General features: G+C 47.9%; 1 protein-coding gene across 8 annotated transcripts in view; it reads left to right on the top strand.

Annotated features, from left to right (window-relative positions):
• STPG1 (sperm tail PG-rich repeat containing 1) overlaps positions 1-26071 on the top strand; it is a 58787-nt gene that overhangs the window by 17681 nt on the left and 15035 nt on the right. For 4 of the 8 annotated variants that reach the window (XM_021095547.1, XM_021095544.1, XM_021095548.1 and 1 more), the window contains 5 exons: positions 2318-2436; positions 12603-12704; positions 17956-18126; positions 22067-22126; positions 23841-23949. In XM_021095547.1, coding sequence (XP_020951206.1) covers positions 2318-2436; positions 12603-12704; positions 17956-18126; positions 22067-22126; positions 23841-23949 — 561 coding nt within the window. The remainder of the gene's footprint in view (positions 1-2317; positions 2437-12602; positions 12705-17955; positions 18127-22066; positions 22127-23840; positions 23950-26071) is intronic. The other 4 variants (XM_021095549.1, XM_021095546.1, XM_021095550.1 and 1 more) reach the window with 3 other exon arrangements.

Below are 26071 nucleotides of genomic sequence, written 5' to 3'. Positions count from 1 at the left end.
AGAAGGGATGAAAGGAATAAACATACTATGTATTGATAACTTCAAATGTTTTCTAACCGAGTATATTGTGCTTCTTCTACTTGCTTTGCCCTCAATCCAGGCAAATTAAGCTAAATTGCACCCTCCCCATTATTTTATTCATTCTTTTTTTGAGTCCTCAGTCTGAGCCAGGCCCAGGAAGAGGAAGGACAGCTTAGAGTTTAAGAGCCCGGGTTCAGTAGACAAGCTGTTCACATCCCAGCTATTTCATTTAATGGTTCTGTGATTTGCACAAGTAGCTTAATCCTTCTAAGCCTCAGTTTCCTCATCTGTAAAGCTGGTTCATAATTGTACCTTCTGGTATTGGATCCCCTCCCCCCTTTTTTTCATCTTTTTGCCTTTTCTTGGGCCGCTCCCGCGGCATATGGAGATTCCCAGGCTAGGGGTCTAATCAGAGCTGTAGCCCCTGGTTTATGCACAGCCACAGCAACACAGGATCCAAGCCACGTCTGCAACCTACACCACAGTTCACGGCAACACCGGATCCTTAACCCACTGAGCAAGGTCAGGGATCGAACCCGCAACCTCATGGTTCCTAGTCGGATTCGTTAACCACTGTGCCATGGCGGGAATTCCTGGATTCCCTTTTTGAAAAGCAGTTTTGTTTTTGCAAAATTCAGAGACTGAGAAATGGGTCTTAAAGAAATTTCCATGCAACCTCACTCCCATCCTAACACATCTCTTCTTTTCTTTCTCTTAGTTATCTTTTTTTTTTTTTTTCACTTTTGCACACATTTTTCTCTCTGAGGCTTAGGATTCTGATATTGAGATAAGTTAGCCCACTTTTGTGGACATCTTGCTGAATCAGGATGGATTCCCCACACCCCAAATTTGGCTTAGATGTCAAGACTGCTCATGCCACACAGACAGTAAGAGGATGTGAGGAGTTCCTCAGCGGGCTAAGAACCCCACATAGTATCCAGGAGGATGCGGGTCTGATCCCTGGCCTCATTCAGTGGGTTAAGGATCTGGTGTTGCCACAAGCTGCAGCATAGGTCACAGATGTGGCTGGGATCTGGTGTTGCCCTGGCTGTGGTGTAGGCTGGCAGCTGCAGCTCCAATTTAACCCCTACCCTAGGAACCTCCATATGACATAGGTGCGGCTGTAAAAAGAAAAAGAAAAAGAAAAAAAAAAAGGATGTGAAAAGGTTTATTGCTCATACTATGAGGTTTTTCTGGGGACAGCAGAGCAGACTTCTAATCTGATCCAAAAGTGGCTTGAGAACAGGGAAAGGAGACTGGCTTGGGGTTTTATTGTGGTTAGGAAGTGAGGCTGGAGTGAGGGCAGGGCTTTGCTGTGGTTTGAACTTGCAGCTCAAGTTCAAAGAGGGAGGGAGCATCTAGCCCTTCTCATCACTTTGCCCACTTATGGAGCAGAAGGGGAAGAGGCAGGGTGCAGCTTAAAAGCTGTCAGCAGCCAAAATGGAAAAACGGAGTCAGATTTTTTCACACGCACTGATTAGAGTTTGTAATCAGCCTGCCATGCCGGTAGATGCTGCCTGTGGAGCCCTCACCCACGGCATGTAGCAGTTCCCTGGCCAGGGACCGAACCTGAGCCACAGCAGTGGCCATACTGGATCCATAACCCACTAGACCACCAGGGAACTCCTGCCTGTGGAGTCCTCACGATTGTGGACATTCTCCCACGTGTGGGGAGTGGGAGGGAGGAAAGGGGGCGTTATCATTTATACATCACGACCTGGACGTACATAAATTTAATTTGATTTTCTATAAATGATCCCCTTCTGCTTTCTCACCCCACATCTGCTCAGAGCAGAAACCTAACCTTACACTGGTCTTGCACGGTGTCCCGAAGAGTGAGAGTGAGCCGAGCTCTGGGACTTCTGTCCTCTCTGTGTCTCTGTAGTGCTTTGCTGATCTGTGACTCTGGACTGAGGAGAAGTGAGGATGCTCGCTCCGGCCCCCTACCTGGCTCTGCTTCCCAGGCTTCTCCAGACGGTTTTATGTTCTTTTCCTCCTTGGCAAGAATGCCTTTTTCGATGGAGCTTTTCTCTTCCCTGGGGCAGGAAGCTTTAGCGCTGTGACCAGCTCTCACCAGTTTAAAAGCAGGAGGTTGGGGGCCAGGGGTGAGGGATTGGGGGTGACCCAATACATGATCAGAGGGTCTTTAAAAAAAAAATCTAGTTTCCTGTTTATGTCTTGTCCAAAGACAAGTTTCTCTTCTATTGCATTTAAAATAAAATGTTAGTGTATAGCTCTGTGACTTGTGCATTTGTCAATTCTTTGTTTGGGGCTAATTTTTATTTTTGTTGTCTAGGTTTTACTGCTGCATATCCAACACAATCCTCCATTCCTTATAAATATCAGCCTTCAGTCATTCCAGAATCAGAAAAAAAAGGATTTAATAGTCAAGCCAAGAGATTTTACCACAAAAAGGTAATGGCATTGTTTTAGAGATTCTTTTTTATTTATTTATTTATTTATTTATTTATTTTATTTTCCCACTGTACAGCAAGGGGATCAAGTTATCCTTACATGTATACATTACAATTACATTTTCCCCCTCACCCTTTGTTCTGCTGCAACATGAGTATCTAGACAAAGTTCTCAATGCTACTCAGCAGGATCTCCTTGTAAATCTATTCTAAGTTGTGTCTGATAAGCCCAAGCTCCCAGTCCCTCCCACTCCCTCCCTCTCCCATCAGGCAGCCACAAGTCTATTTTCCAAGTCCATGATTTTCTTTTCTGAGGAGATGTTCATTTGTGCTGGATATTAGATTCCAGTTATAAGTGATATCATATGGTATTTGTCTTTGTCTTTCTGGCTCATTTCACTCAGTATGAGATTCTCTAGTTCCATCCATGTTGCTGCAAATGGCATTATGTCATTCTTTTTTATGGCTGAGTAGTATTCCATTGTGTATATATACCACATCTTCCGAATCCAATCATCTGTTGATGGACATTTAGGTGGTTTCCATGTCCTGGCTATTGTGAATAGTGCTGCAATGAACATGCGGGTGTATGTGTCTCTTTTAAGTAGAGTTTTGTCTGGATATATGCCCAAGAGTGGGATTGCGGGGTCATATGACTGTTAAGTCTGGATTTTAGCCTCGCAGGACAGGCCTGTGAGTCTGGCTAGCGCATCTGTCCTTGTGACCTCTAGAGGGCAGTGTCACCCAAGGAGCTGCAGCACCCTCTCCAGCTCTGTGCTCTGATTGGATGGTAGGAATGGGCTGGAAAGTTCTGAACTCCAGGGGGAGACAACATGTCTGGCCCCTGAGGCCATACTGAAACCAAACAAGTTTTTAAGAAGAAATGTACTTTTAAAAATTATTATAAAAATTAAAAATGCAAAAATCCCAGGTGTATGTAAAAGCTAAAAATCCTTTCCTTCCCCTCCCCCCAGCCTCACTCAAAACACAAGAGGAACTAACAAAACTTTCTTCAAATAGCGTAAGTGGAAAAATGAGAGTCTAATAAACTTAAACAAACCTTTGTAAGGACACCTTCCTCTCCCTGTCCCTTTTTAAGCTTCCTTTAATAATGTGTTATCACTGTTTCCGCACTTCCCCATCCTCACCCGCTTCCCCAAATATCTGTGTCTCTTTGCCTCTTCGATCTGGAAAGTTCTGCTTGGCTCCTCAGGGGTCTTTACCTAACTTGTGGAACTTCATCCGTTCACGGCCGAGGTCTGACGTTCTCCCCTCTCACCAGCAGGGGGACGAAGCAACCCGCAGATGCCAGAGTCTTGTAAATTCTTCATGCCTTTATTCGTTTAACTAAGCCCTTTAGAATAACATTCCTTTGGAGCAGTCATCATCTCAGTTACCTTTTGCTGCATTCTAAAAATGTTTTTCATCCTATCTCCTGGCCAAAATGGCGAGAGGGAATGGGCAGGTCTGGGTCCTGAAGGCAGGCGAGTCAGGAAGCAGCAGAGAGGCCTCAGCAAGACCCTGTGGCCCTTGCCCCGTTTCCTCCTTTGTAAACAAGAGCACTGAGCCAGAGAATGTTTAAGTTCCTTCCACTTCTGGTATTTTAGGAGTATATCAAGAAAGCAAATAATAAAGAATATAGTGTGTATGTGTATGTATTCACATACATTTTAAATTACTTGTTATTAAACACACACACATTTTTAATTGCTCGTAGGTTTTCTCCAAAGGTGATAAATAAGATAGTTACTCAGGAGTTTTCTCTCTTTTCTCTTTGGTTTTTCTATGTTTTAACTGTCTGTTGGTCTCTCTCTGTCTAGTTTTCCACTGGTCAATTTAACAGTAACATATTGTTCATCTCTGGAATATTTGCAGCCCTGCTTCCAATAAAAATCATGGCAGCCACCATTTACCAATCCCTATGTGTGAAATCAGTTTTAGACCATATTTCTAATCTCAGAACAATACTAGAAGGAAGAGTTTAGTACCTTAATTTAACACAAGAGGAAAGAGAGGCTTAGGGGAAGTTAAATAACCCACCCAAGGTCACACATGCAGGGTTTGACATAGAAGAGGCCTGACATGGGTATTTGCTAAATCAGTGTTGAAAGAATTAGCCCTCAAACGCAGGCCGAACTCACTCCAAAGCCTCATTCTCTTTCCACACACGGCACCACGCCTCCCCTATGGCCTGAAAAGCCATCAAGTCCTGCGAAAATCAGCCAGTGTGTTTCTGAAAAGGCCTCAGCCACACAGACCAAGCTCAAGACAGGGGACAATGTCAGGTGGTGAGGGTAGGCCCCACTCCATGTGATTGCATCCTGAAGACTCAAGCCCAGAAACAGAATGGTATGGCTTTTAGAGTTTGCATTTTAGACTATTACTTTTCAAAAATCTTTCTGCTGGAGAAAACAAGGTGACAACCAGCCAAAGCTACAGGCAGCATCAGATAGAAGAGAAAGAGCTCAGAAATTTGATTCCTACTTTTCTTTTCTTTCCTTCTCTCTTCTTTTTTATGGCCGCAGCTGCAGCATATGGAAGTTCCCAGGCTAGGGGTCAAATCAGAACCCCAGCTGCCAGCCTGCCCCACAGCCACAGCAATACCAGATGGGATCCACATCTGTGATCTACACTGCAGCTTGTGGCAATGCCAGAGCCTTAACCCACTGAGCGAGGCCAGGAATCAAACCCCCATATTCTCACTGACGCTATCTGTGCCTGATCTCATAACTTGGTGGTGTCCTCACGTGATTCATGCTTTTCAAACGTGATCGCATTGACTTGACAACGTAAAAACGTTTATCTGAGTATTTGAAAGCTTTTGTAAATAAGTATGAAATTTTGGAGTTCCCACCATGGCACACTGGGTTAAGAACCTGACTGCATGAGTTCCTGTTGTGGTTCAGCAGGTTAAGAACCTGACTAGCATCCATGAGGATGTTGGTTCCATCCCTGGCCTTGCTTAGTAGGTTAAAGGATCCGGCATTGCTGCAAACTACAGCATAGGTCTGGCAACTGCAGCTCCAATTCAACCCCTAGCCTGGGAATTTCCATATGCCACGAGTGTGGCCCTAAAAAAAGAAAAACAAACAAACAAGCAAAAGAATCTGAGCGCAGTGGCTGGGGTCTCTGTGGAGGTGTGGATTCAATCCCCAGCCTGGTGCAATGGGTTAAAAGATCCGATATTGCCACGGTTGCAGCATAGGTCACAGCTATGGCTCAGATTCAATCCCTGGCCCAGAAACTTCCATATCCTGTGGATGCAGCCACAATTTTTTTTTTTTTAAAGGATGGGGTTTTGTGGAAAGGGCGTGGGATCCACACACCAGGTCCCCCATCCATGTCCCTCTCTCTTACCAGCCATGTGCCTTTAGACGAGTCACCTGATTTTTCTGGGTTTCAGTTTCCTCCTCTGAAATGTAGTTTAACTTATTACAATTTTTTAGGTTTTTCAAGCTATAAAAACAGGGGGAAAAATGCCTTATTCTATGCTCATTATTCTCATTTTTCCTGAGGGAGATGGGCATTGAGAAGTTAAGACTCCTGTTTCACGTCGCCCAATAATTTAGTGAGGCAATACAAATTAAAAGCAGATTTTAAAGCTCGGATGTCTCCCCACCCTTCTTATAACATTAGCTGCACACACCCTATGCCTGATCTCATAACTTGGTGGTGTCCTCACGTGCGTGCTCTGACCCACTTAGTGCATCCTAACACAGAACCAGCAGCCCTGAAAAGCGCACTTACTTTATCAGTCTGACTTCGTGGAGAAACCTCAGGGCCTCGTGGCCCAGCTCACGTTCCCCCTGAGCATCTGACTGCTGGGTCCCAGGAATCCTTCACTGAGCTCAGTGTCTGCACTGGCAGTTTTGGCTTCTAGAAACGTCTGCTCCCCTGAACATTTTACAATTATTTACAGATGCGCCGCTGACTCTGGGTACATGAAGAGACATACCTAATCGGGGACAGAGCATAACCCATCAACCCCAGGGACACTTTTGTCCCCCACCTCCCCCATTCTGTCCCGGTGTCACCCTGGATTGGGGTTACTCTTGCCCAAGCTGTGTGACACGGAGAGCAACCCACTTAAAGACTTTGGATCTCTGCTTCCTCATCTTCAAAATAAGGATGTTAGGAGTTCCCTTGTGGCTCAGCAGGTAAGGATCTTGTGTATGTCACTGCTGAGGCTCTGCTTACAGCTGTGGTGTGGGTTCAATCCCTGACCCAGGAACTTTTACAAGTCTCAGGTGCAGCCAAAAAAAAACCCACCATGATCCTCAACCTGACTGATCCATTCTAGGTGCAAATGAATGAATACTGGTAGGACACCCTATCCTTTAGGTGCAAATCTGTAAAATACATGTTAGTTTCATACGTAGTCTAACAGTAAAGCCACCCACCCCACTGCTAAGCAACCCAGTGTTTAATTTGTGGTGAAACTGTACAAAGTGAATACTCTTCACTTCTTACCTTGATAAGGTACCAGATTAGGGATATTTTACACATCGGAAATTTTTAAATGAAAAATGATCCGTGTGCAGAGACCACCGTGTTCAGGGGATAAGTTCCCAGGTGCAGGTCTGAACCACAGCAGGCTCTTCCTGCTTGGAAGCCTGACCTCTCTGTATCAGTCACCTGCGCCCCCTCCCCAGGGCGTCTGCAGGACATGCTGGTGGAAATAGCAAACATGTGGCAGGCACAGACAGCATGCCAGCGCCCCTCACCCCCCACCCCTGGAAAATGGTGCATTTATTTACTCGTTTAATCCCCATAATCACCCTGTGAGCTAAGGCTCATCATTAGCCCCACTTTTCAAATAATGACCCTGAGACCCAAAAGGGCCTAGGTAACTTGCACAGCCGGGGTCAGGCAGAGTGAGGACGACCAGACAGTGGCTCCTGGTTCCCAGCCCGTTTCCCGAGTCTCCCTGGGTGGAAGCATCACGTCCTCCCCCCGAACGCCCCACCACCTGCTCTTGGCGGGGCGGTAACGGGCACTGCGTCTTGTCTCCCCCAGCCTGGAACTCCTGGGGTGGTGGTCATTGTCCTTTCCAGACCCCAAATCCTTCAAAAGTGGATCGAATAAATGACCCCAGCTCTAGTCCATGCCTTTCTCACTGCGTCACGGGAACACCTTGCATTGTTTTGCTGTGTCTTCTCCATCTCCCTCCCAGAATGTTCCAGCTTCCTCTAGGTTGTGCCTGTGTCCGTGCGCGTCCGCACAGGCCCTGTCCCACTGCAGGTTTCAGTGCGTGTCTGTTGAATTGAGCCTTTGCCCAAACTCCACTCAGGGGATTTCAAGGGGCTGCTGATGGGCTGATACCAGATTTAAGAAAGAAGAGGGCTCTGCAGAGAAGGGCCTGGCGCTCAGAGGCTCTACTGATGTAAACTGATGCTTTGAAAATGCGGGTTTGGTTTCTCTTGCCTGACTGATTCTCCCACCCAGCCAGGCCAGTGATGGGCAAAGACCTGGTCCCCGTTTTCACTGCCCAGATGGTCAGTGTCGCCGGGCTTCCCCCACACCTGCTCTTCCCCTGGGCCTCTAAGAACCAATCTGCTCAAGACGGCATCCTAGTTTCCCTCCAGGCTCCCGGGGAACTTCCATTTCTGACATCTTCTCTGACTCTGCATAAGAAAGTGTCATTTCCTTGGTTGACGTGTGCTCCCTGTGATCAGAGGCGTGGAAACTTTGATGCCAGACACGAGCGTGCGGACTTGAGGGGGGGCATTGCGGAGGGGGAGAAAGCAGGAAGGAGGAAGAGCATCTTACAGGGGGCACATCTCAGAGTGGGAGACGGTTTGAACCAAAGGGCTTCAGGGACCCTGAGCTTAGCAGATGGGCCCGTCTGTGACAGCCTCTCATGCTGAGGCTCGTCAGTGGTGCAGGTAAAGGGAAATTGCTACTTGAAGCCACTGTCAGCTTGGCTCCTTTCCCCGCATTTGTTGTGGAGGCCCGGAGTGCAGTTGAAAACCGTGGATCTTGACACCCCCGCTTTGCAGGTTCACAGAGGCGGGGACTGAGGCCCAGTGAGGGGACTCGCCACTTTGGCCACAGCAGCCTGAGAAAAGGCTTTCTGGCCTTTGGTGAAGTCAATAGGGTAGACGAATGCCTTGTCCCGAGACCCTAAGACCAGAGGCATTTGTGAAAGGGAATTGTTCTCTTAGGAATCCCGAGCTCCCAGGTGGGTTTGCCAGGGGGGTAACCACAGGACAGGGCTCTGTTTCCACCCCAAAGCTGTGCTTTTTCTGTTATATACCTCTAGGCCTTCAGCAGACTCCTAGGTTTTGTTCTCCTTGGCATTCCTGAGAACTCTGGCTAGTCACCCCCTAAAATAGACCAAAGCAGGGTGGAACAGCTCTGAAAGTTCCAAAGGCAGCTCCAGAGTGGGCTTTAGGCAGTGATCCAGCAGAGAGCATATTTTCCAACCTGGAAATGGTTGGACAAACCTGAATCTATTCGTTGGGCAGTCTCTGAAATCAGGACTGGGAGACCCTTGCTGGGCAAGGCTAGACTGGCTCCCATAACCAATGAGCTGTCTGGGTGAGGAGGTAAACGCCCTACTCCCGATTCCCCCTCCTCCTCTTTACCTCTTGAAACTTATTCCAAGGTCAAGTAGATGTTGGTCTGTGTCTACCCTTGGCACCTGCAGAGGCTGCCCATCTGGGACTTTAATCCCCCGAAAGTGCTCTCAAAATGCCTTTCAACCAAATGCTGCCCAGATGTGTGTCGGGTGTGGGGCAGGGAGCACACCAGCCAGTCATCTCTTGCTCAGTCCCTCCTGTAGGTCTTAACCTCCCGGGGAAAGTCCTGGCTTCACAGATACTGTGGTGGCAACTCAAAGACTGGTGATAATGACGCCGGTGGGACATTGATTCATTTAATCTGCACGCTGTGGGGCAGGCACAGGGGACAACAGGTGCCCCGGCCCAGAGCTCTCCATAGACACTCAACAGCCGAACTCCCTCCCCGCACCCACTTAGTTTCGTTTGTTTATTTTTTTTTTGCCTCCTGAGGTGATCTCAGCTCAGGAGCCAAAGGGTGGCTGAGATCACCCCAATTCCAACTTGGATTCTTGCCCTGGGATATGTGGAGAGGCCTGAACTCATCAACGTCGCATAGTATCAGTCACCTGGACCATTATCCCAGAGCTGAAAGTTTGGGTTTTTATTGCGCTCCCTGGAGCCATCCGCCACCTCTAGGGTTTGCAGGAGAAAGCTTGAATTCACTGCGGCTGGACCTTTCCCGGTGGCTTAGAAACCCACATGATGTCCAGCGTAGGTGGTGGTGTGCTGGTAAAATCGCTCTTCCCCCCGCCAAGAAAGGTCCTGGTTTCTAGCACTTGCCAGTCTCTGTGGTGTGAGGATCCTCGTTCTGGTCCGTTTCAAGCCTCTGCCAGCAGCATTTCTGAATACTTAACAGCCACCCTCCTGTGCTCCTACTGGCCAGCCCCCAGCTCTCCGCTGCCCCGAAGGCCCTTCTTGGACATGTACTAAGAGTAAACAGGCAGCACGCCTTCCCTCCAGGCTAAGAGGTGACAGTTCTCTTCCTGTGTGTCCTGACGCAAACCAGTTTGCAATGCGGCAGAATTAAAATGTGATTAAGGTCCAGTAGGGTTGCCAGATTTAGCAAATGAAAAGGCAGGATTCCTAGTTAATTCAGAATTTCAGAGAAATAACAAACTATTTTAGTATAACGTACACTAAAATAGCTTTCTGTTGTTTCTCTGAAATTCAGATTTAACTGGACAGGGCGGGATGGGAAGCCTCTCAGGTCTTGTGTTTTATCTGGCAAGCCTAGGCTCCTCAGACATGTGTAAGTGCCCAGAAAATTCTGGTGAGCTGATGCTGGTGTTGGGAGTGTGGCAGCACACTAGGGGTCAGAGATGCACTAGCCTGTTTACGCTGTAAACCCGGAAAAAATCACAGATACATTTTCTGTTCAGCTTTCTCTTGCTTTAGGGACTCCGGAAGCTCAAAGGCATTTAGTGCTACATCTTTGATTTACACATGAGGAAAGAGGTCTAGAGAGGCGACTTGTTCAAGGTTACTTAGTCAGCAGCAGAGTTCCTATTTGTGTACATTTATTTATTTTTTAATTACAGTTGATTTACAATGTTGTGCCAATTTCCACTGTCAGCAAAGTGACTCAGGCATATATATATATATATATATATATACAGTCCTTTTCTTAATTTTATCTTCCAACACGGTCTATCCCAAGAGATTGGATGTCGTTCCCTAGGCTAAACAGCAGGACCTCATTGCTTATCCACTCTAAGTGTAATAGTTTGCGTCTACTAACCCCAAACTCCCTGTCCATCCCACTCCCCCACCCCCTTGGCAACCACAAGTCTGTTCTCTATGTCTGTGAGTCTGTTTTGTAGATAGGTTCATTTGATGTGAGAATTCCTGATTCAAAACTTAGCAGGATTGTCTTTCCTTTCATCCTACACTCATCGGAGAGTTATTTGGGTTCGTGGTCGAGAGTAGCCTCTGTCCTCAGACTGCCTGGGTTCAAATTCTGGCCCTGATAGTACACTATATCAATATAACAATATATAACAATACTGGCTGCATGACCCTGGTCCTTATCCTTTTAGGCCCTGTCTTCTCCTTATCTTTACAGTGGGGATTAGCTTTGTTAGTGAGTGTCAAGGACTCAGAACAGTGCCTGGCAACAGTAACCATCAGCAAACACACCGGCCCTACAGACAGAACCCCTGGAACCTTTTTCACACTCCTCTTCCTTCGGCCCCTCCAATCAGCACCCACAGGTCCAGGCTTTTCTGGCTGTGCTGTGTCTCCCGCACCTGCTACACCCTCCCTGGAAGTCTGCTCTGCCACCTCCCCCCGCCCCCCGCCCCCCGCCCCATCCACCAGGGATCATAGTCACCGTCAAGGCAGGAATCGGCTCTTGGCTCCCAGGTCCCCACCTGCTGCAGAGCAAAGCAAAGGATTCACTGAATTTAGCATTCAGCCCAGAAGGACCTCTTAACAGCCCTGATGAGCACATGCCTTCTGTTAAACCATAGTCACACACAGCTAGGGCCAGACCGGAGTGTCCTTGGAGACCCTGATGGTACCATAAGCTCTCCTTCTGCTCTGAGGAAGGCAGTAGGGACGGCGGAGACAGGAGGGGCCTTGGTGGCAGACGTTGGCGGCAGCGAGCTCTGGAGTCAGGCTGCCTGGGTTTAAATCTGCACTGCACCATGCACTAGCTATGGTCCCCACATCTCTGGGTCTCACTTTCCTTAAAATGGACCTGAAAATACCCCCAGAGGCTTGTGTACAGCATTACATGGGACTGCAGTGGGACCCTGGGCGAATTCATCGCAGTGCCTCAACGTCCCCATCTGTAAAATGGGAGCATCCCTTCCTCACTGGGGGACTAACTGAGACAATCTTTGAAAAGCTCCTGGCACCCAGGAAACTCTCCAGATACTAGAACATCCTTCTCATTTCATGCTATTTGCCTGGCCAACTTCTGTCAACATTCACGTCCCCCTGGTAACGCGTCTGGGAAGTGAGAGGCCAACCCAATGGACTGTGACAGCAGAAACGACCTTAGACATGGCGCTTCTGTCTGTGCCTCTCTAACCGACCAGCCTCCCTTAGCCCTTGAGCCCCACGAGCCCGCCTCTTTCTGTCTGCGGAGTAAGAAATGGTCTTGTTTGGGATGAAGGCTGTTTTTGTTTCATTTTGCTTCATAAACAGAAACACTCCCTGATTTCTCTTCTGAAAGGCTGAGGAGGAAGCTGAGTCAGGTGGGGTGTGGTGAACGTGAAATCGGTCACCCTCCCCTGGCCGTGGGCTCGGCACACCCAGTCCACACACGCTGACCTGCACATCCACCTCGCACAGGTCCCATTCCCCGCTCCCTCCTCTGATGGGACGCCGAACCGAGCGCTCTTCCGGAATGCAGTTGGGCATCGAGGAAAGAGCAAGGGGTCTCGGGGGTCCCAGGGCCGGGTTGGAATTCCAGCTGGTTCAGTGAGGTGGTGACTAGGCAGGTCTGGGAATGGTGGGGCCGGGCTGTCATCCGTGTAGTGGCATCCACGCCTGTCCCGGAGGGTTACACCAAGGCTTAGTGTCAATGGATGTAAAGCTGGCAGAAAAGCCCCGTGGAATTGAAAGTATCCTGATGACACTGCGTTCTCTTCCCTTTCAGGACGACATCCCTGGCCCTGGGTTCTACGACGTCATTCACCAGTCCCCTGTGTTCGACAGTGTGTCCTTGTCTAAGAAAGGGACGGGCACCTTTCCCTCTATGGTGAGAACCCCTTCTCGGAGCGAGGGCATTATCTGCGGGATGCTTTCCTTCCTTCGTTGCACAAGCAGGTATTGGCCCTCCGGCCCCTTCTCTCCAAAGGCCTGTGGTTCTATTTAGGAGAGTAACCACCTCCTTAGCGTTCATGCAGGGAAACTGGAGCCCATGCCTTTCAGTAATTTTTTTCCACTGCTACACATTACCAGAGTGGGGAGCGAAGCTAGAAGAACATTCAAAATCCAATTTTGTCTTTAGGGAGCAGACCAGCAAATATCTTCCTGAGTGTTTCAGGCAAACCAGCAAAAAGTTATTATTATACATCTTGCCCTAATAGGATTTTTTACAAGGCTTAGTCTATGTGGGTTATTCATATTATTCAGAAATCGGATGCGACCAGAAAGAATGCAGGCGGCAGGCTGGGAATTTGGTGACATTCCTCTCTTCTTCATTTCTCTTCTTCGTAAGATGGGGGACTTTATCTTTGTGGAAGGCTCAAACCACCAAATAGCTAAACAAAGTGCTGATGTCTCTGACCAGATCTGGGCAAGGATAGTCTGATTGATTGATTGATTGATCTTTTTAAGGCCACACCCGTGGCACATGGAACTTCCCAGGCTAGGGGTCAAATTAGAGCCGTAGCCACCAGCCTACACCCCAGCCACAGCAATGCCAGATCCGAGCCTTGTCTGCAACCTACACTACAGTTCACACCACAGCTCATGGCAACACTGGATCCTTAACCCACTGAGCGAGGCCAGGGCTTGCACCTGTGTCCTCATGGATTCTAGTCAGATTCGTTTCAGCTGAGCCATGACGGGAACTGGGCAAGGATACTCTTTATTTGAACATTTCTCAGTTGGCAAGAAAAATAGATATGACAAGGAGAAAGGGTCAAAGCAGGTAGTGAGAGTAGCTGAGGTAGGAAAGTGAAAAAGAAAGCAAACCCACACTCCAGCATCAACAAGACACCTATGCCGTCTGTCCCTTTAAAAGTTATAATAATCTCTTGCAAAAAATGTATTATGATACCTGACATTGGAATTGATTTAAAAAAAAAAAAACAAAAAACCACACAACACAAAGAGACCATTTAAGACACACTGAATGCAGCCACTTATTGGAATTCAAGCTTGGCAGAATTGAGGACCCAGGGAGCAAACTAACTCTGGAGTTAACTCTTCTTTAGCAAAGACGTTGAGGCTGCACATGCCCCCAGTGAGTTCACAGAACAGCCAAGCCTCTGCCTCTTTCTTCTGCCCCAAACCCTGCAAGCAAAGAGACTCCAGAGCAACCGGGCAAAAGATGTGCCGTCTCACGATGGCCTGGTGCTGGAGACAAGACTTAAACCTAATCCCGACTCAGCTGTGGGTTCTTGATGTGACCTCAAGCACGTCACCCTCAGTGTCCCAATTGCCTCATAGAGCAGAGACGCCCCGGAGGCGCTGGGCAAGTTAACGTTGCAGGGAGTGAAATTCTCTTTGAAACTGCGGAGCATCGTAAACACGTTAGATGTTGTGATTGTTACCGCCTGAGTCACAAACAATACTTCCTGCAACACCTCGAGTTTTCTCCCTGAGAATGTCTTTGCCAAATGGTGGCACAGCCCATTCCTGCCTGGTGCCAAAGAAGGCACTGAATCAGAGCACACCATCAATTTCCCTGCTGGGCTTTACGGGCAGTAACTTTCCAGATGACGCAGCCCGGCCGTCTGGAGGAGAAGGGGCCCCAGGGAAGATCTGCACAGGACAGGATCTCATCAGACCTTTCAGGTCTTTAAAAAACTCAGACCCAACCCCAGAGAAGTCAGATGCAGAGCTGTTCAGGCTTCCTCTCCTGGCTGTGATGGATATGAGGGTTTGTATTTACATGGATAAACACACAAGTGCCTGCATCCTTGGGCAGGGCCCTTAAGTGGTTGGAGGAGCTCTGTCAGGACCTCCCCGCATCTTGCCTAGTTCCTTTCCGAACTGGACACAAATTTCATTCCTCCGCCCCTTCTTTTGGTGACTGTCATGTTCAGTGCCTCCTGGTTCCAGATTCCAAGACTCTGAAGGGATTAAAAGTAGTCCTCCTAAAAAAAAAAAAAAAAAAAAAAAAGTTCCCATCGTGGCTCAGTGGGTTAAGAACCCGACATAGTGTCCATGAGGATGCAGTTTTGATCCCTGCCCTCGCTCAGTGGGTTAAGGATCTGGCATTGCCGCAAGCTGCACTGTAGGTTGCAGATGTGGCTCAGATCCCATGTTGCTATGCTGTGGTCAGGCCTGAAGATGCAGCTCCGATTCCATCCCTCGCCTGGGAACTTCTATGTGCCTCCATAAAAAGCAAACAAATGAAAAGAAAGAAAAAGAAAGAAAAAAGAAATAGAAGCGGTCCTGCTCGTGGAGTTCCCTGGCGGCCTAGTGGTTAAGGATTCGGTCTTATCACTTCTGTGGCACGGGCTTGATCCCTGGCCTGAGAATGTCCATGGCCAGGAAAAAAAAAAAAAAAACAAAAAAACGCAGTCCTTGTCAGAGAAAGGTCTGCCTTATTGACACTGGTATGGTAGAAGGAGTGTGATGCTGGGGTGAGGCCGACCAAAACCCTCTGTGGGTCAATACGTTTTAGAAACTTCCTGATGACTCTTGGAACAATTGCACTCAATCTTTTGAGAGGACCTGTCATCAAAGTCCACATAATCTACTGTATTCCAAAGCTTTGCTCCAGAATTATTCACAGGGCCGACTAGGAAGTCAAACGAGGCAGGCTGGGGAGACTTCCACAGCCTTTCTGTATTTGCCCAGGGGCAGCAGTGACTTTGGAAGAACTGGTATGTGCTGGAGGGGGGCTCATAAGTGCCAGCATGAGGCCAGATTGGGGACCGTAGGCCTGACAATGAAAAGAAAATCAAGGGAGGGTTGGGGAGCAAGTGTCACTTGAGCTGTGCTCGGGCGCTAACTCCATTATGACATTTTATGAAACTTTGCTTCGAACAGGCATCTTTCGGAACAACCGTTCCCAAAGGGTATGTTGGTAGATATTCTAAGCCAAAAAGATCCTATGATGGAGGAAGGTTGAAAAGGGCTGTTTAAACCAAGTTAGGTCTCTTTACTGTGGCTCTTCTCAGAGCATTTACTACCCCCATGAGTGCTAGGAATCTCTGAAATGGGATCATGTCGTGAGACTTCTCAAATTTATTTGACCCTGGAGCTCTCTCCTTACTGCTGCTATGACCAATAGGATCTTATCTTATAGAGCTGGGATGCCAAGGAACACACTTTGGGAAAGAGTGCTTTAAGAAAACACACTTGCTGGAGTTCCTGTTGTGGCTCCACAGTAACAAACCGGCCTAGTATCCATAAGGTGCAGGTTCGATCCCTGGCCTCGCCCAGTGGGTTAAGGATCCGGCGTTGCCCCAAGCTGCAGCTTAGTTCGCAGATGTGGCTCAGATCCCTTGTTGCTGTGGCTGTGGTGTAGGCCGGCCACTGCAGCTCCAATTCATCTCCTAGCCAGGGAACTTTCATATGCTGCAGGTGCAGTCCTAAAAAGACAAAAAAGAACAAAAGAAAAACATACTTGTCTATACCGCTGGGTGACCCAAGACAGACACACTGCAAAAGGTAGCACCAAGGAAGGTCTGATCTCAACACGCTTCTTCTGTGGGAGTTAAGAGGAAAGAGCAGAGGGTGCGCCTCCACCCCTGGGCACAGGAGATTTTGAGTGGTGATTCTTCCTGAATTAAAACCTCCCACAGGCATTTATCAGCTGCTCACCTCGTGGAGACAGACCGTCTGGGTGAGGATGTTGGTTCCACCACTTCACTAGCTGAGGAGGTTCAGTTTCCTCATCTGCAAAGTGGGGGTAAAATCATAACAGCGTCTACACAGGGTTGTCATGGGGATTCAGTGCAAAGCCCCCGAAAAGTATGCAGCTAACTATTGCCCCAAGCGCAAAGGCAAAGTGACTCCCAGGCTGGGGTGACCTTACTTCTGAGAACATCCATGCATCCTTCCACGTGGGAGGAGGCAGATCTGGGACTCGAACCCAGGTTAGACTCGGCACAACTAAGACTGGACAAGAACGCTCCTGCTTCTGATGGCGCATCCGCCCAGTAATCAGTGGCGCCTGAACCAGGTGGAGAGAGTTACCGCCACCAAGTACAGCGTGAGGTCAGGTGGGGCCCTGAGGCCTTCACACAGCCTCCCCCACCTTCTGTGCTTGGGGAGTCGCTGACCCCTATCCAGCAGAGGTGACCCGGGCAACGTTCTCAAGCTTTTAACCATGAAATAACAAAACAAATTTTTTGTTTTATCAGGCTTCAATACTTGCCATACTACCCCAGGGAAAGGTGATGTTATCGCCCAGTTTTTATGGCTTTTGTCCCTTTTCATTTGGCAAACATTGATTCTTTTTTTTTTTTTAACCGAAAATAGTTTATCATAGCTTCCTGGAAGGGGTAGGATTTGTTCTGTTGAAACACCAAAAATATCGTAGGGTTTTATGAAATCAGTGATTACGTGGGGGGAGAGGAGGCGTGGGTGGACAGGCGTGGTTCCTCATGGGACCTTGGACCTTGGAGGCCTTAGAAACAAATCGGTTATTTAGGAAGTTCTGATTATTTAACCTCAGAAACGAGAAGTGAGGTTTGACTCAAAGGAAAGCCAAGGTAGGAAGAAAAAAGACTACAGCCTCCCATTGTACAAATCACCCAGCAGCTGATGAGTCAAGCGGCCTGCATCAGGATTGGGTGAAAATGCATTTATGGCAAAAATTACTTTTGCCAAATCCCAAACATAAGATGAATAATTTGAGTTAGTTTACAGAAGTAAACACAGGCCTGAACTTGCATTTTCCAAGAGCAAATAAATCCTCAAAGCCCAAGGTAATTTTGTCATTGTTCCCTGCCAGAGTTTCACCTTTCATAAAGTGCTTTTAGGAGTTTCCGTTGTGGCTCAGCACAAATTAATCTGACTAATATCCATGAGGACGCAGGTTCGAGCCCTGGCCTTGCTCTGTGTGTTAAGGATCTGGTGTTGCTGTGAGCTGTGGTGTAGACTGCAAACATGGCTCGGGTCCTGTGTTGCTGTGGCTGTGGCGTAGGCCAGCGGCTATAGCTCCAATTCAACCCCTAGCCTGGGAACCTCCATGTGCTGCAGAGGCAGCCCTAAAAAGATTAAAAAAAAAAAAAAGAGTAAATGCCAGGCACCATCTCTTTGACATCTGTCCTTCAGAGCCATAAGATAAGTGGTGATGTGGATTCTTTGGCTTTTCCTCACAGCGGGCCCGGTTGGATACCATCATTTCTAAACACCCTGCAGCTAATGCATACACAATCCCATCACATTTTGTTTCGAAGAAAGACTTCAGTAATTCCTGTTCCAGCATGTTCCAGCTGCCAAGCTTCAGGAAAGTTCTCAAACTTGAAACTCCCGCACCAAACCATTACAATGTAAGAACACCGCACCTGCTTTCTAAATATATACTGAGTGAATTGTTTACTGAAATGGAAGAAGGGAAGAGGGAAGCTTAGGGAAATGGTGTTTAGTGCACCTGGTAGTTGGTTGGCCTTTGTTGACCATCCAATGGTGTCACGAGTCTGTGCAACACTCTCATAGGAACTTGCAGAACCCAGAGGGAAAACCGTGGGCAACACGGGGGAGAGCATGGAGCAGCGGGAAGACCACCGCCCCGGAAAATACTTATCGTCATGACTCCTCTCACATAACCTTTCGGGGCGACAGTTTTCTCATCTGTAACAATGAGTATATTATTTGCCACCTTGTTTGCAGACACTATTCATTTCCTTTTTAGATTCTTATAGGGAAAGTGAACTTCTATCTTTACATATCAGACAATTGGTATTTCTTTCCTTTTTTTTTTTTTTTTGACTTTTTGCCTTTTCTAGGGCTGTTCCCGTGGCATATGGAGGTTCCCAGGCTAGGGGTCGAATCAGAGCTGTAGCCGCCGGCCTACACCACAGCCACAGTCACAGCAACTCAGGATCCAAGCGGAGTCTGCGACCTACACCACAGCTCACGGCAATGCCGGATCCTTAACCCACTGAGCGAGGCCAGGGATTGAACCTGCAACCTCATGGTTCCTAGTTGGATTCATTTCCACTGCGCCACAACAGGAACTCCAGAAAATTGTTTTTTGTTTTTTTTTTTTAAACAGCTCTTTGCCAATTCCCATCACTCTGTAGTCACTGAGGCAGAAGGTATGGTTCATAGTTAAGATATGAACTCAGGTTCAATCTCCACTCTACCATTTTCAAACTGTGTGGCTTTGGGCAGGTCTCTTCACTTTTTAGGACTTGGTTGGTTAATCTGTAAAGTGGGGTTTTATGCCTACATGTCTGCATGGGATTAATGCAAATACGAAATGAGGTAGTCTTTGCTGAGTGCTCATGTAGCACAATACCTGGTGCACAAGGACGCCACAGTGCATGGAAATCAGTAGAACTGTCTTTGAGGAAGTCACGCTATCTCTTGGGTTTCAGTTGTAAGATGGAATTGATTATACTTGCCCTACAGGCTTATTACATGAAGCAAATGAGACTACAAATGTGAAAGCACTCTGAAATAACTGAGACATAAATTGACATAAGGTATTAATATTTTTATGCCATCCTTTCAAAATATTTTGGTCTTAGAATACTTAATTTAATTTAATTTTATTTTCTTATTTTACGGCCACACCTGTAGCATATGGTAGTTGCCAGGCTAGGGGTCAAATCCAAGCTGCAGCTGCCAGCCTACACCACAGCCACAGCTACGCAGGATCCGAGCTGAGCCTGTAACCTACACCACAGCTCACGGCAATGCTGGATCCTTAACCCAATGAGCAAGGCCAGGGATGCAACCTGCATCCTCATGAATACTAGTCAGGTTCTTAACCCACTGAGCCACAGTGGGAACTCCCCAGAATACTTCATTTTAAATTGCCTTTTTCTTTTACAATATTTATAAATAATATTTATTTTCCTGACTATAAAGATCTTGCCCACCTTCTATGATGGATCCAATCATTTATAATATGCTCGAAGTATATGAGTGCCTGCTAGGCCAGCATTGTCCAAAGGAAATATAATGGGAGCCACATAGGTCATTTAAGTTTTCCCAGCAGCCACATTTAAGAGTAAGAAGGAACAAGTGAAATTAGTTTGGATAATATATTCTGTTTAACCCAGTATATTCAAGATATTTCAATATCTAATCAATATAAAAATTATCGATGAGATGTTTTGCATTTTCTCCCTCATCCTAAGTCTTTAAGATCCCATGTACATTTTATACTCGCAGCACGTCTTAGTATGTACCCCCACATTTCCAGTGCTCCGTAGTTACACGTGGCCGGTGGCTACTGTGTGGAATAGTGTAGCTCTGGATAGTCTTTTCCTGGGCTGATCCGAGCCTGAAAATAATAATGATGAAGCACTTTTCATGGTCTATGTGCTGTATTAAATATGTGTTCACTTATTTAATACTTGCAAGAGCCCAGGAAGTGGATTATCTTATTCTCAATTTACAGAAAAGGAAACTGAGGCACAGAGAGGGGAAGGGACTCACTCAAAGTGACCCAGCTTGAAGGGACCATTTGCACATCAGTGAGCACAGCTGGGTCCTGAGGTCTAAAGCTGGGGAGGGATTGGAATTCCCACGTTCCGGCGCTGCTGGGCTTCCCTGCGTAAGTCTTGTGGCTGCTCTGAGCCAGACCAGCGATATACCTTAGATTCCAGTGGGGAACTCAAGATGAGAACTAGTCGACAAACGAAATAATTCCACACTGTGCTTTGAGGGGTAGCCCAAGAAAAAGAATATGCGAGGGTGGGGTGTGGGGGAGTGGGCAATACCATGTACTTTTTTTTTTTTTTTTTTTGGCCACACATGTGACATATGGAAGTTCCTGGAGCAGGGCTCAGATCTGCTCCATGGTAGCCTCCCAAGCCATTGCAGTGACAATGCCAGACCCGCTGGATCCTTAGCCTACTGTGCTACAAGAGAACTCCCAATACTATGTACTTTAGACTGGGGGGCCAGAGAAGTTCTGAGGCTGGGACCCAAGGATTGAATGAAGAAAGCCAGAGTTGGGGAAATAACATGTGCAAAGGTCCTGGGGCATCAAACAGCTTAGCTGGCGGGGAATACAAGAAGGTGGCCGAGTGGCATGAGGAGGAGGGGTGGGGACGAGGAGAGTCTGGACAGATAGGCAGGGGCTAGTGCATGCAGAGCCCTAAAGACCTTGGAAGGGAGTTCAAATTTTGTTTTCTGGGTGCTGGGAAGCCCTGGAGGAGAACAGGAGGTATTGAGTAATGTCATCTCACATACTTTTTAAAAAAGCTCCCTCCAGCTGCTGTGTGGAGAATGGACTACAGTGTGGGTTAGGAGTGGATTTTGGAAAACCAGTTAGGAGACTGATATGCTAACGGAGTCGAGGCCTGGCCCAAGAAAGTGATAATGAATGTGCAGGGCCATCGTGCCTTTGCCATTCCTGAGGGAGAGCCAGGTTCCTTGGGAGATAAACACAAGGCCAACTGCCTGCAGGTGAGCATCCTCCTGGTGGAAGCTGAAGGATGTTGTACTTAGTGCTTTGTGCTTCTGCCTCCCCAACCTGCTGCTCCTTCATTCAGCTTCCTATCTCCAAGGCCCAGCTCAGGTCCTGGTATGCAGTAAGCATGCAATAAATGTTTAGGACTTCAAGGAATGACTTTCTTTGTTAATCCAAAACTGAACATCTCTCAAGTCGGTACTCTGTCCTTCCGCCAACAGATCAGTTTTACATGTTTCTTGTTCATTAATGTTTTAATGTGGCCCTGAACAACACATGCTCATCATAAGATATATATAAGCATCATAGAAAGCCACAGACCAGAAAGTGGAAGGCCTTTATCATCCTGCTCCACAAAGCAAACCACCATCAAAATCCAGGTGAAGAGTTCCTGCTGTGGTGCAGTGGGTTAAGGTTCTGGCATTGTCTCTGTGGGGGGCCTGGGTTCGATCCCTGGTCTGGGAATTTCCATGTGCTACAGGTGCAGCTGAAAAAGAAAAAAAAAATCAAAAAACTAAAACCCCCCACAAAAACCAGGGACAAATGTGCTCACGCTCTCTTTCTCCCCTGGTCCTTCTCTCGGTTTGGGGATTAGGCTGTCCACGGTAGACGTGCATTTTCAACTTAATGATAGCTGGGTTTTTTTTTCTCCCCCCATGGCAGTACAATAAATCTGCTTCATTCCTTTTTTTTTTTTAACCTGCCAGTGGAGCTGACTATTTTCTTAGTCTAGTGGTGAAATCCTCCAGCGACACACACTCAGTGTATACAAAAACGCCCCCTTTTTCAGTTGCTTTTCTGTCTGGGTGAGGAATAAAGCTGAAGTAGTGTTTTGTCTACAGGAAGCTTTTTTCAGACCTGGAGAACAATGGTGGAGTCAGCTGGCAAGGAGCAGAAATGCGGTAATCCTGTTAGCTGCACGGTGCTTTGAGGCCGTCAGGTCTTGCTCTGGCTGTGCCTCTCCTGATCCCCCACCTCTCTGTTGGAAGCCTTCCCCTTGGTTCCGTGTTCTTACTTCCTCTCCGGCATCCTGGCTCCTCTCCCCGTGTCCAGCAATTAGCCTGTTCCATTTGATCTTTTCGTTTGCCCTCTCCACATGCAGTCTGGCCACTAGGACCCTGGGAAAAGCTAAATTTCGCTGCCTTTGTCAACACAAAATCAAAATGCCATCTGCATGTCTCAAGAAGCATTTCTTTGGACAAAGGCATATCACAGAAAATCAGATCATCCTGGCCCCAGCAAATAGTTCCCCTCATTCAGTAAACACTCCCAGCCATTGCAGGCACAGTTTTTATTGCACCTTTTATTTAATGAAGGTAGGAGACTGACTGCAAATTGGCATTTAAAATATTTATGATTTGTGTGTAACATAAGAATGATCTCAGGGTTATTTTTTTTCCTCCAAAATTATTGTTAGAGTTCTGAACACATGAGCCACTCTTGAATGTTTGTATATCGCCTGGGTCAACCAAAAGTCTTAATTTCTGGTCAGTCCAGAAAAGTCAAGACAAGACAGTCCTTATAAATCTGAGCATAAACTTTTTTTTTTTTTTTTGTGGTCTTTTTAGGGCTGCAACCCGCGGCATATGGAAGTAATCAGAGCTACAGTTGCTGGCTTATGCCACAGCGACAGCAACGCAGGATCCAAGCTGTGTCTGCGACCTACACCACAGCTCACGGCAACTTAGGATCCTTAACCCACTGAGCAAGGCCAGGAATTGAACTCGCATCCTCATGGACACTAGTCAGGTTCATTCCCACTGGGCCGCAGTGGGAACTCTTGATCATCATCATCTTAAATTACATGATTTCTTTGTATGTCCTAAATCCTGCACGTATAGAAGGATTATCTGAGCAGTGAGGAATCAGGGTGGGGATAGGTAGGTCTAAGTGTTCTGAAAAGAATAAAAATTGTAGAAAAAATAATGGAAATCTTTTGCCTGTGTTGCAGGTACAAGTTAAAGAAGAAAAACAGGAGTTCCCGTCATGGAGAAGTGGAAATGAATCCCACTAGGAACCATGGGGCTGCGGGTTCAATCCCTGGCCTTGCTCTGTGGTTTAAGGTTTTGGCATTGCCGTGAGCTGTAGTGTAGGTTGCACACGGGGCTTGAATCTGGCGTTGCTGTGGCTGTGGTGTAGGCCGGCGGCTACAGCTCCAATTGGACCCCTAGCCTGGGAACCTCCATATGCTGCGGGAAGTGGCCCTAGAAAAGGCAAAAAGACAAAATCAAACAAACACCCCCCCCCAAAAAAAAAAAAAACACTCTGCATCAAGTAGAACAGATATTTCCTGATCCATTTTACAGATGAGAAAACTCGAAATCAGAGAAAGTAGACCGTGTGAGCAGGATCCCCACCCCTGGGCTCGGGGAGCAAGCTTGAAAGCCGGGTCTGCAGGCTGGCTCTGTGTTGTGTTGGGTCCCTGGACACTTGCTGGTGATGACAAAGCCGTCGTCCACTCCAGCTGGGGTGTGACCTTTTCTGCTTGCGTCCTTTCATTTTCTGAGGACAGGTTTAGATCTGATTTTTCACCCCAGTGTGCCACTTGTCCAGGCACGACGACAGGGACACGGAAAGGGAAGGCCCTGAGCTCACCGTGCTTATTCTCTCCCCCAGACTTCTGTCTCTTGCTGCAAGCAGACAAACAACGTCTGTGCCCGAGCCGGGTTCATGTCCAAAACCCAGAGAGGACTTTTCATGATTACGGAAACAGGACCTGCCCCAGGTAAGCCCTGGCCTTGACTAAGGGTCATGGACCAGATCCGATCTGCAGGGCACCGGAAGAAGCTAGGCTTTGAGAGCAGAGGGAGTGCAGGCCGTCACTGTACAAAGAGGGGAAGCCTGGCTCCCCATTCAGGGGAAGAACGACGGCTTTGGAAACAGACCCCAAGGCAGCCTGACACTTTGGCCTTCCTTTCAGACCAGGCACACCTGCCCTGGGCCGCCAGATGGGGGTGAGGGGGTGGGGGTGGCTTCTCACATCAGAAGTATGCACATGTGCACACCCCGAGGGGCCACCACAGGCATTGGGGGGGAGGGAGGGGGAGCCGGAGGCTGGGGACACATGTTAGATCTGGGTCCTCGGATGCTGGGCTGCCATATTCCTTCTCTCCCGCGTCTAGAGGCAACTTCGCCATCTATCATCAAACGATGGCAAATAGCTCTGTTTACTGAGCACCTACTCTGTGATAAGTTTTTTCAGGCAGCCCTCACACACCCATCTTCACGGGCCATACTCTTAGGCCTGTGTTTGAGGTGAGGAAGTGGAGGCCCAGAGAGTTGAAGTGACTTGCTCAGCGCCACACAGCTAATAAACAGCAGGCCTGACCCCAGAGGTGTCTGAGGAACCTCTTACTCCTGTCATCCCAGTGTGACTTCTGAAGCCACCAGGATGTATGAACACACAAGGGCTTGCCTGCGAATGTTCTTCCTGCCGGACTGGGAAAATATATTGCACCGGTCGTGGGCCCTCAGACCTCCACCCCACATCGGCCTTAGTGAAAAATTTCCAGAAAAATTTGGTGGTGCAGCAGGCCACACTCCAGGAACATTGCTTAGAAGAGACCTCCCCAAATGGGAAGGGACCTTTCCAAGGGAACTTGGGGCCCCAGAGCCCAGGGGAGGAGCTGGAAAGTCTTGCCTCTGCAATCACGCTTCTTGGAGGAGGCGTGGATAAAATTGCAGCTCCTGTGAGATTTCAGCAAATCCAGATTAAAGTTGAGAAGATCAGTCTGAAGCTGAAGAACAAAACCAGCTCTAATTAGGAGGCTGTCTCCGGCTAAAGCTCCCTGCCTTGCATCACCATGGGCGAAACCCCACCTGGTTTGTTTATACAGGAGAACAAAGCCGGCATCCCTGGGGTTTGGCCAGAGGTCCCAGCAGTGAGTCCCAGGATGTGGCAGCCACTCCCTCCGGGAGGGTCCTGAGGGCCCCTTGACCCCTCGTAATGGAGCAGGAGGGGGAGAGGTGGCCACCAGCATCTGTTAAACTCCTACTGTGTGCCAGGAGCTTTTCACTCATCGAATACTCTCAAAACCCCATGGAGCTTTGTCTGGCACATATGTGCTCAGAGAGCATGTGTTGTTGTTGCTGCTGCTGCTGTTATTATTATTATTATTATATCCCCACTTTACAAGCAAAAATGATTTTTAGAAAGCAAGTGCCAAGCCCAGGATTTGAATCCAGGTGCCCTAGACCTAGCCTGCTACCTTGAAGAACCTCCTTCCATCCCCCACACCTGCCAGAGCCTGGAGAATCTGCCCACTAGAGAAATCCTCTGCTTTGAGCCCTTGGAAAAATGCTGCTCCCGCTGTGGGAAAAGCCAGGTGTGGAGCGTGACTGGCTTCCCTACCATGTCCCAGGTGCTCTGGGTGCCCGGCCACAGGGGCTGAGGCCCAGTCTGGTCTGCCCTCAATTCTGAGCAAATGCCACCTGCACACACGGGCTGGTTGGGTCTTTTAAAGTTTGTCTGTGCCAGGCACAAGGCCAGCCACTGCTCCAATGTCCTCCTCTCTCTTTATTTCTCCTTAAACAAACGTCAGTGGAACATGGGGAAATGCCTATGTTAAAGTGTCACTTGAAAAATGTGACATGGAGTTCTTATCGTGGCTCAGTGGTGAATGAACCCAACTGGCATCCATGAGGACACCGGTTCAATTCCTGGCCTCGCTCAATGGGTTAAGGATCCGGCGTTGCCGTGAGCTGTGGCTGTGGTACAGGCTGGAGGCTACAGCTCTGATTCGATCCCTCGCCTGGGAACCTCCATATGCCACCGCCAGTGTGGCCCTCAGAGACAAAAAGAAAAAGAAAAAAGAAAGAAAAATGTGACAGAATTGAGCCCAACACCA

Source organism: Sus scrofa, chromosome 6 (assembly GCF_000003025.6).
Source record: "Sus scrofa isolate TJ Tabasco breed Duroc chromosome 6, Sscrofa11.1, whole genome shotgun sequence".
Taxonomy (NCBI): domain Eukaryota; kingdom Metazoa; phylum Chordata; class Mammalia; order Artiodactyla; family Suidae; genus Sus; species Sus scrofa.
This window is presented reverse-complemented; position numbering and strand designations above follow the sequence as displayed.